Source organism: Battus philenor, unplaced genomic scaffold, assembly GCF_028537555.1.
Source record: "Battus philenor isolate CCGP_79_NKW_IND1 unplaced genomic scaffold, ilBatPhil1.0.hap1 SCAF_12, whole genome shotgun sequence".
Classification (NCBI taxonomy): Eukaryota; Metazoa; Arthropoda; class Insecta; order Lepidoptera; family Papilionidae; genus Battus; species Battus philenor.
In genome coordinates, this window is record NW_027181674.1 from 2,934,886 (window position 1) to 2,946,923 (window position 12,038).

At 31.3% G+C, this 12,038-nt stretch overlaps 1 protein-coding gene across 1 annotated transcript in view; it reads right to left on the minus strand.

Annotated features, from left to right (window-relative positions):
* The window catches only part of LOC137933054 (START domain-containing protein 10-like), a 47,733-nt gene that overhangs the window by 15,193 nt on the left and 20,502 nt on the right, over positions 1–12,038 (minus strand). The window contains exon 2 of the mRNA XM_068776789.1: positions 6,107–6,254. Within this exon, the coding sequence (XP_068632890.1) occupies positions 6,107–6,254 (148 nt within the window). The remainder of the gene's footprint in view (positions 1–6,106; positions 6,255–12,038) is intronic.

Genomic DNA, 12,038 nt, shown 5'->3' on the forward strand with positions numbered 1-12,038 from the left:
TCTACCTAGTGAGCGGTCTACCCATGCCATGTCTACCGATTCGTGATCGCTACATAAACATTTCTCTATTGTTATAATAAATAATTATTATAATGTGAGAATAGTTTAATAATAGGCTATGGCTACGAGTATATTGTTTTTCATTAATTATTATAACATAAGAGAAGAATATATAACATGTGTATAAACTGTGATAATCTGTATTCACATATTATAAATAGTGCAATAAAAGGTGCAGACGGATTAGGACTCTTAAGTACCTTAGTAATGATAACTTAGGCCTCTAGTATAAGTTCCAAAATAACTTTTGAAACAGATGTAATATCATGTTGAATCGAAATCAAATTTTAAATAAAAAGTTAAAAGGAAATTCACATCAAAATTGTGCAACTCTGTATGATACCTAAAGAAAGAAAATAAGAAACAGTGCGAACGACGTCACCCGACCTATATCTGCTGATTGGTTGGCAATGAAGAGATGCCAGGATATTGGGTCTTAAACAATGAACCCTAATTGAATGTAGCGCCGAGGGAATCCAATTAATTGGCAGATCAAAACCAGAGCGCTCCGACCTCCACCGAGCATCGTTGAATAAAGACCACTTTCTTTCATCTTCGTTATTTTCAATTGCGGCATATATTGTGTTATATGTGTAATATAACTTTATTATCTCGTATATTGACTGAATAATTTGTAGGAGCAACGTTACATCGACGTCATCACAGAAATAAAATGATTTAATAAAAAGAATAAATATGTATGAATATATAAAACAATAGATATAATAATGATACGCCGCTGATTGATGATTTGATCTAATAGGAATTATTCGACTTTTTATTTTAAACAAATGTCACTTAACTTCAATTCTCCAGCCAGTATCATAGAAGAAATTTCTTAGAGAAATTAAAAAGTTTGCAAAATATAAAAAAGTTTTAAGTTTTTAAAAACGAAACGATTTAATAGTTTCCAGATATTGGCTTATTTATTTTAATATCTAGCAGTTCTTTAATTTTCTCATTTAGTCTTATTTCAATTATCTCGACGGTTTCTTTAAAATATATTAGACAGCTCAGACAGACAGTTTTGAATCCGTAAAAAGATGATTAAATATCGACACGCTTGCTATGTAGTCTCAATTTACGTTGTGCGAAAAATGAATATAAAGTTTGACCTTTTTATTTCAATAGAAAATTCTCTTACTCTATTATCTATTATAAGAAGGCACTGTTAGCTTTATAGGGTTGTTACAGCTTCGTCGGTCATGAGGCTTGCGGATTGTAGGTCCTTGAGCTAAAATTTAAATTTCTTCCGCTATTGCTTCTGTCCATTCTAGTGCGCTACTTGGATGTTATGTGGCGCGTCTGTGTTACTCGGGTACATTGTTTTCTCCCTCCGGGTGGGGTTATGGTGGGTATTCCTCGTTCCTTAGCTCTTGCAGTCTTTCTGGCTGCTTCTATATACCTGGGTGTTGAAGATTTAGTTTTCTGTTCACAACTCCATCGCATGGGCATGTCTACTTCATGTGGTGACTCATGTTGATGGCCTTCCGGCTTTTGGTAGACGGCGCTAGATGCCTTTCGATGTCGGTGCTTCAGGTGGAGGCAAAGCGAGGAATAGCAAGCTCATTATTTTAGGATTGATAGCCTCTAGTGTGTAATTGGCCGCTACAACAACTAGTTTATTAGTGTGGTGTTCAGAATCACAGTCAATTTTTTTGATTTATCAAATAATTCTCCCAAAATTTAAACATTTTCATTTCAAGAACTACCTGTTCCGATAAATTTCTCATGTCAAAGAGCCGTAATCCCAAAGAAAGAAATTATAGATAAAACTTATTTCACAGTGACCACTACTTTTTGATTTCATATATAACTTAAATAAAGTATACTTTTAAACACAGTTACACGATATTTAATGTTTGATTACATCCTAAAATACCATTGTTGGTTTATGGATAGACATTTATCGTTTCACAGATAGAGGCAGAATTGTTTTAATTTACTCTGTGGTTAATATGGGAAAAGTTATGGTTGAAGTTTAAAAAAAAATCTTCAGTTCATAAACGGGTTGAGGCAGAAAACAAATTCTGGCACAGATTGCGAGTGTCATGAATTATGAATAAGTCGAGTCAGTCACGTTTTACAGCGCGTCGTGACAGAACGTCCGCGCCATAGATTAAATATTACATTTTTATGTACGCCATTTCTTATTTTATCTTTTAATTTTACATAATCGTGCAATTGAAACAAATAAAAAGACAAATATCCTTTAGATCGATATATTTAAGCCGAATTCGAAATAGCTTTATTATATGAGATCATTACAATCATTTATAATAGTCATCTTAAATTAAGTATACGATAGTTCGTCACACGCCACTTTCTGAGAAGAACTAACAAAAGAACTATTGAATTTCTCAGTGGGGTTGATATTTATTTTAATTCTTGATGTATTAACAATTTTTTTCCTATAAAATTAAAACAATGAATTTCCAAACATCTTTATCGTGAACATACTCTGAACAGAGTTATATACCAAAAAGCCAAAAGGCAGAAGCCGTCTCATGAATTTCTTTAATTTACCTTGGTAAGTTATTGGACATCATGACTTTAAGTTCGATTCTATTATATATAAATATATATACATTTTATAGTTATTATGGATTGTATTGAAATGTTTTCCGCTGACTGGTCGACATCTTTTCATCTATAATTTAAAAATACAAAAACAGCTAGTTTAAACTGCGAGCAAACAGTAACACGATTAAAATTTTTACAGAAAACTGCTTAACAGGCGGCACCACAACGAAAGCCTCATAAACCCTGCGACTTTATGAAACCTTATCGATTTTATTCCCACAGGTGTATAAATAGTAATGTAACTTTGACAATATAACCTCCGATTCGATTCCGGAGGCTACCTCCAGCCCACGCCACGAGCAGCGTGGGCGAACTGAGGTAGAATCCGAATCCTTCCTTATATCACCGAGTACTCCACGTAGCCATCTGAAGCAACACACACACGTCACACTATACACTTACACGTGTACAGCGTCTATCCAGCTAAATACTCTGTAGGTACACAGGACTCTTTCACACCATGAATTCAACATTGACAATATGATAGCTTTTCGAGTTAACAGCGATAATATCATCAGAAATATTAGTACAATACAAACATTTCGTAATAGCGTTCCGTACAGACGAAACATACGGCTTACTTCTCACAACAGTATTTTATTTCATTTAGGGTAGAGAACACTTTTTTACTCCTAAACCTATTTAATCTAATATATAAAATTCTCGTGTCACGGTGTTCGAACTTGAACTCCTCTGAAACGGCTTGACTGATTTTTACCAAATTTAATATGCGTATTCAGTAGGTCTGAGAATCGGCTACTATCTATTTTCTATACCCCTAAGTGATAAAGGTTGTTCACACTTAAAATTTTTTTTAATTTTTTTAACAAAAGTTTTTGTTTTTATTTTTTTATGATACAGCATACAAGAATAAATACAACCATAAATTTTCACCCCTCTACGACCAACTCTTATTTTTTATGTGTAAATTAAAATATCAATTTTTTTTTGCAAAACAACGTTTGCGGGATCAGCTAGTACTTATATAAAAAGGTGAAATATTATTATTATAATTATGCCAATATTATTACAACCTGAGATAAACATTGTGAAAGAATCAACATTTGTTTGTTAACAAAGCACCATAGTTTACGTTTTTAAATTGTTGAACTTAAAAAGTAATTATCATATGTTATTAACAAAATTATCAAAAATACATACTTCCAGTAACGTTTGGTGTATCATTTTAAAAGTCCTTTTTTAAAAGGCTTTAGTTTGCATAGCTTTTTAAAAGTTATCTCGTTATAAAACGTCACGCGGTGGAGTCTAACGACTCGGGTCGCCATATTGCAAGTTTTTATTAAATTTCAATCTGAGCACGCTTTTAAAAACTTCGCTAAAATTAATTAGTTTCACGTTTAAAAATATTTAATTCTTTATACTATTTCATTAAAAACTTTTAATAACTGTTTATTTTCTAAATTTATTTTTTCTTCTGTCGATTTTATTATTTGTGTTCAAATAACCTATTGGTTATTTTTATTTATTTAATTAATAACCTAGTGAACTTCGTTACGCTAATCAGACGATGAATAAATAGATTTCGGAATTTTAAATTAAAACAAAATTAACAAAAATATTTTTCTACACGGCTAGACTGATATTTTTACAGGTGCTATTAATATTTTTTTTATTAATCATTAAAAAAAAACATTTTCTTTTTAATGCTTCTTCAATCTCATGTCGGTCGAAAGACGCCCAATGCTAGCCCAATTCAACGGTGACAATAACGTGAAATATATTTATAAATTACATTTTAATTATTTTAAGCATCATTAGTAAAACATCATTAAGTTAAGTTAATGTTGAATAAGTTAGTTTAAATGACCTATGCTCTTAACCACAAGCGATATCGAACGTACATAAAAATACATTATATTTAAAAAAGACTGGATTAATTCTGTATAAACAGCCAACCACAACATTTGTCAAATTAAAAAATAACAAATACCGAAAGCAATTTTCAATAATTGTTCGATTTTTGAAAATTAGATTTCGTCAGTACATCGCCGCTTTCAATTGCCATACTGACTAGGCCCCGCAAACATTAACCCTTTCGTTTCCAGCGCCGGAGTAAGTCTGCTTCTATTGGACGCCCCGCGTGTACCTCGCATTTAAGTGGCATCCATTTGCCATTCCTTATTGTTGTTGAATTGATTCCTCTAAGAGTACAATCTTGTTATTGAACGCGCCTTTACTCAAAAACAATTCTTCAAAGGTTAATTATGTATTGGGAAACTAAAATTTAAAACATAAAAAATTATCACCGCAATAATAATCTAGTAAGCCAATAATATTTTACATTCAATTTATAAAACAGTAGGAATAAATCATAGTAGAAGGTGTGTTGTTTGCAGTGAAATTGGCAAAAGACGAAAATATAAATATGAACATAAAAATTAAAATGTGGGCTTATGGGTATATCCCTGTTTTAAGATTCATCACAGCCAAATAAATTACTAAGAATTATCCTAACTTCCATTTTTAATTAATATACCAGTAAAATCTATAAATATGTAAGACTTAAATGAGAAAATTCGAACATCAGCCTACCGCCATGCAATGAGCACACTTCGCGGTTCAGTAGCGTCACTTCGGCGGAACGTACTGCGGTAAGGAAAGGTTTAATAAATTTTAACTGCCACGCATCACATTGCTTATTTATAAAAGCCCAGTTAGCCGTTTGCCCAATGTACACTTTTACTTAAAATTTTCGACCTGAATCTTTTATTAATAATTTGAAAATCACACATCTGCGGTCTTGGAGTTTTTCACCTCTGATGTAGTGTATAAAGCATGGTTGCACAGACTTATTAAGACTAGGGGCCACTTGGGCAAATCATCAACTGATGGCGGGCCTGCCGCCAGAAGTATAGGTAATAAAATTATTTTGGTTTTATTCTGGAATAGAATTCAATATTTTTCGAATGTACGAAAGTATTATTTTTGCTGTCGGCGGGCCACCAGTATTTGACGGGCTGCGGTCTGTGCATACATGGTATAAAGAGATGAGAGTACCGTATAGAATTGAAGGCATTGGGTAAATCCTATGACTAATAGTATGAGTAAACAAATATATATATCTAATATATAAAATTCTCGTGTCACGGTGTTCGAACTTGAACTCCTCTGAAACGGCTTGACTGATTTTTACCAAATTTTATATGCGTATTCAGTAGGTCTGAGAATCGGCTACTATCTATTTTATATACCCCTAAGTGATAAAGGTTGATCACACTTAAAAAAAAAATATTTTTTAACGATTTTTTTTGTTTTTATTTTTTTATGATACAGCATACAAGAATACATACAACCATAAATTTTCACCCCTCTACGATCAACCCTTATTTTTTATTTGTAAATTAAAATATCATATTTTTTTTTTGCAAAACAACGTTTGCGGGATCAGCTAGTAAATATATAAAATAGTATGAGTGTACACTGATAACGATGAAGTACTTACTTGCGTAATATCCGACGTCATTATTGACGTTGATATGGCCCGCGTCCTCGGCCGCCAGCATGTGGGTATCCCACACAGAGCGGTACTCAGGGTCATGGAGCACGTCGTACAGCGCCTCCGGTTCCACATCTTCGAACTCCGCCACCACCTGCGAATAAAGTCAAATCAGAATACAAAAAGAATCATAGTGACGGAAATAGAATACAGTGAGAATCGTATTACAATACATGAGGTTCATAAATAGTACAATTGATTACTTTTTTATTGTAAATTATATAGTATACTGTGTATGTATAATTGATGTATATCTTACGTACTCCTATTTAAGTATTGTAGTCTTAATTAATTATTAAATTAACTTAGTAAATATATGAACAAGGCAACAATGTTAAAATATTAATAAAACTATTTCACACCAAAAAAAAAAACAAATTATTATGTAATAAATATAAATTAAGGTAAAGAAACGTGATATAACACGAATTTGAAATATTTGAGGAGCGAGTCGAAGGAAGTGAGTATGAAAAATAATGAGAGAAAATTGTAGAATGAAAGAAGAGGAAAGATAGATCATAAGAATGATAAAAGAGTACAAAAATAAAAGAAAATTAATTTGAAAAAATCATTAAAATATATCAAACCCTGTTCTATAACAAAAAAGGTCACAAATAGGTGTGTTAGTACGAGAGGTCACAAATAACGGTGGTCATAAAAGAAAATTTTCTGTGACGAGTGGTAGTTAAAATAATGTAATATTCACGGGACGCCAGGCCAAATCGGACTGGCATTTGAGTGCAGCCAATTACAGGGCTGCCTTTCATAACGCCCATAGCGGCACCGACATCTGTTCTTTTAACAACAGACTCCTACATCTGTTAAATTTAAAAGTATCACTCATTCTGCAGTATGTATTTATTAGTTTATAGCAAACATTTATTTATTTTAATATGTAATGATTCGAATTTTAAAACAATTTTCCTTACTATATTATAATTACGTTAATTATAATTTCTAAAACTATCGTTTTTTGATAGACTCTCGTCGTCGACATTTCAGGCCATAGATATCTAATACAAGACACAGATCTGCTCCAAAGATAGATAGGTGGACATACTATAATCGCAAAGCTTGGCGAGTGATGCTGCACATCCCCTGATAACTTGTTTGTGATAAGTAGCAATCCTACACAATTAAAGCACAAAGTGTGACTTCTCTTTCTTATATAACTAGCTGATCCCGCAAACGTTGTTTTGCAAAAAAAATTAAAGTTTTTAATTAACAAATGTAAGATAAGGGTTGATCGTAGAGGAGTGAAAATTTAGGTTTGTATGTATTTTTGGATGCTGTATCATAATAAAATAAAAACTAAAAAAATTGTCTAAAATATTAAAAATAAAATTTAGGGGTGGACCACCCTTATCACTTAGGGATATGGAAAATAGATAGTAGCCGATTCTCAGACATACTGAATACGCATGTAAAATTTGGTAAAAATCGGTCAAGCCGTTTCGGAGGAGTTCAAGTTCGAACACCGTGACACGAGAATTTTATATATTAGATAATGTTTATTACATAAATTATATCCCAGGAATCTCCCCCGCGACCTACGACAGCAAGTTTCAGTCGCCTGCCGCTCGGATATGGTGTACCTTACATTAATTGACATGAAATAAGATATATATTCACCTATTTACAGATTTTACACCTATGACCAATCATTTATTGGTATTACGTTTTATATTATTTTTCTATTACATTTAAACATCTGCCTTTTTGTTATCTCTGCACCAACAGGAGGTAGAAAATGCCTATAACGCATTAAGTCCGCCATTATATACATATATATATATATAAATATATATATACATATATGTATATGTATATCGTTTTGACAAGATTGTAAAAGTATGGTGAATATATGTTAAATGTAATTGCATTTTAATTTAACTAATGATGTCTATAAATAACAAAGACATTCATTTAGGGAATTAAAAATACAAAGTAATTTTTCTCAAAGGTATTTAAACGATAATGGAGATACTGACGTCAATTATTCATTTCGAGTCCCTCCATTTGATAGCGACTAAGGTTCGAATTTTAAATTTATGAACGTCCATTATTCTCACGAGTCAAGTTTTTAAGCATTTAAATTGTACATCAAACAATCGTAAATTGTCGATTTTATCAGTTTTAATATACTTTGGTTTTAATTATATTGCCATAAGGAATAAATTAAATAACAAAATTAAATTGTCAAATTTTCGAATGACATAGATCGAATATATATTTTTACTAGCCGAAAGTTAAATTAAAAATTCGATTAATTGCAAAAAAAAAGAAAACAAAATCATAATTTTTGAATTTAACAATGATTACTACGAAATTTTATAAAAATTTAAAATATTAAAAATGACAATACATAATATTGACAATAAATACAAGAAAATGTGTCAGTCACCACATAACCAAAAAAAAAGTAACAGGGGTTATATGTCACTTTGACAATTAAGAAATATTTAGTAACTTCAATTTTTTTTATCGACTATAGACAAAGCATCAGACCTCTATCTCGTCTTAAATGACGACAAGGTCTATGATGCTACATGCTTGCCTGGAAGAAACCTATTCCCTCTTATCTTGAAGACCACCTAAGTTATAATTAAGAGTAGAAAGAAGTACAAATTGTGAGACTATGGAATAAAGAACTAAACAAAAATATTAGGAAAAATGTAAAATAAAAACTGCAATGCTAAAATAAATAAAAGTAAATTTATAACTAAACCAAAAAAATGAAAAACGCGATAAGATATTCATATAAAATCATATCGTAAGCAAGTATTAAAATTATTCCTATTAACGACCGCTTAGTATAGACATTCATTGTAACGTATCCGATTAGCTTAATAGCGCATAGCGTTCACACGAGGTGCTAAATCTCGCCAAAATAAGCTATTAGTTATAAGTTACTTTACGACTATATTTAGGTTATTATCTACATATATCGCATATACCAAAAGAGTTGTTGTTTAGCTGCCACAAATGTTTTTAAATATACTGAATTAGCCGGATAGATCTAGATCCATAAAATACAAGACTCATTTCGTTGATTAGTATATATAAATATATATATATATAGGCGACGTACATACGATTAGCAATAAAGATGAAGAAAGTTTGTTTGGCCTTTTTCTAGAATTCATTATATTAATAACTAACTGTTTACGTAACTGTTTACAGTATACAATACTCTTTTTTTGTAGTCTCTGAACTATCATGTAATTTAAAAACTTTATTAAATATAAACTTGTAAAAATAGCCCTGTTACAATTTGGAATATTTTTAAGTGTTTACCAATGCTGTAAATAGCTCTACTATTGAATTAACAATATTTTTACTGTTACAATTTCTATTTTTGTCGTGGACAATTTTCAGATAAGAATGCTTTTGGAACCCATTAACAGCCATTATAGGGGAGCTTAATCTGATTACAGTTTTTAACAAGTTAGACCCCACTGTCATTCCTCTAGCGCCTACATAGGTGATCAAAATAAATGATAGGTGGACTATAATATGAATAAATTTATTAAGGATGTGTTTACATGGCAAAAAAGTCTTTATTTATTTATTTCTACGACTACGATAACAACATCGGGAAACTTAACAAAGAGAATTTAAAATAAACAACAATACTACAGACATTTATTATTGAAGATACAATGTAATAATTATACAAAATCAAATACAAATTTGTAAGGCAGAATATTAAGTCTAAGATGGATTCCAAATTTAAATTATTATTATTCCGTTATTTCAACAAATATTTGTGAGTTTATTGTAGATAAATAAGTTAATGTACAAGGTTTACTTAATTAAATTATATTTATTCATATTATACACTGCAACAAATTGACCGGTAGCCCAGTGGTGGAGGATTGTGGCTTGCGATCCAAGGTCACGGGTTCAAATCTCAGGATACAGTCTTATATAATTCACACTGCATTCATTATGTACGATTATAAATGCTAATAAACTAGTTTTCGAAAGATGGACTGCAGGATCCTCTGCGTACCATAAGACTGTGATCGCCAACCCGCCTGCTAAGTGTGGCGATTATGGTAAATCCTCCCATAGATATCTTTGAGGGCGGCTTATGTCTTGCAGTGGGCGTGTATGGGCTGAAACGACGACTAAAAGAATTTGCTAATAATGCGCTTATAACATTGAGAAACGATAAATCATAAATAAGTTCTAAATTAAATATAAAACTAAATGAAATAAAATGTAAGTGTAGAATCAAAGTATTAAACAAAAATATCAAAAAATGTGGAGAAAGAAGAGAGGCGATGTGTATAAGGATTTTAAATGAAAGTAAAGAGAATGAAAGATAATGTGAAAACCGATAGAGGATATAGCGGTATTGATAAAAGAAGAGAATACGAATTAAAAAGCTTTAAGATAGGGGAACAAGAAACCCAAAAAAGGGCCATAAAAAATTTCTGGTGATAATCTAATATATAAAATTCTCGTGTCACGGTGTTCGAACTTGAACTCCTCTGAAACGGCTTGACCGATTTTTACCAAATTTTATATGCGTATTTAGTAGGTCTGAGAATCGGCTACTATCTATTTTTCTTACCCCTAAGTGATAAGGGTTGTTCACCCTTAAATATTTTTTTTTATTATTTTGACGAAATTTTTTGTTTTTATTTTTTTATGATACAACATACAAAAATACATACAACCCTAAATTTTCACCCCTCTACGATCAACCCTTATTTTTAAATTGAAAATTAAAAATATTTTTTTGCAAAACAACGTTTGCGGGGTCAGCTAGTGTTATATAAAACACAAAAAGGTAACAAAAATCAAAAAACTTTCGTGCATAAAATTTGAATTTAAAGGATTATAAAACGTCTTACAGAATATTCAAGAAACCAGTTGAACACTACAATCCGTATTTAATACTTTTGAGCGTTTCAAATTGAGCGCCGGCTGTATTTGACTGAGCTGTCGTAGAACTTTCTAGAGCACTTATGGGAACTGACACCACCTGGTCTGTTAAAATGAATTCGTTAAATCTTAACACCTTGCAGCACACTAAAAGCGAAGCTATCACACGTTTAGCTATGACTTTAGATTTTTAATTTATTGTCATAAAACATTAATGTAATTGAATTGTCTACCTGTATATACATGCATAGCAATAGAAAAATATATGTTTTATATCTCTCTCTAGGCGTCATAAAATTACCAGTTAAAAATTTTTTGGGAAAACTGTGTAAGATATAATAATAAAACCCCGTGTTATAAGTCGAAATTAACTTGTAAAAAAAATATTAAATTCATTAAATAAAAATATATCAAAAAATTCTATTATTTAGTTAATGATTTATTAAGTAAAAATAAAACTTGAAAATGAAAATTACTTTATTAATAATATTGTAAAAGTGACCTAAAAAACATCCATCTCGATTTTTTAGGATATTCTTAGCTTTAACAGTGAAATATAGGAGAGTTCAAACTGATTTTAGTTTATATAAAAATAGATTTTTCTAGCATTATTTTCATAACATATACAATTGGTCTCTGTAAATAATTTAAGTGAATAACAATATAAATAAACTAATTTAATATATGTGAGGCCAGGGCTCTCTCCCGAACACCTCGAGTTACAAGCATATTCGCACACACAATAATAGTAACATAGCTTTGCTAACGAGGTTTTTTCTATTACTTCACCAGCTACGTAGGCAATACAGAGCGCAGAACAGATGGCCGCAGGGGCCTAAAGGCTTTAAAGTAAAGACCACAGACCAACAAGAAGCGAAGTACGGCCACCTACAAGGTGGAGAAACGAAATGTCAAGGTTGCAAGAAGATGCTACAACTGCTCCTATAGAAAATGTTTGGGAAATCTATGGCTGATAGACGAT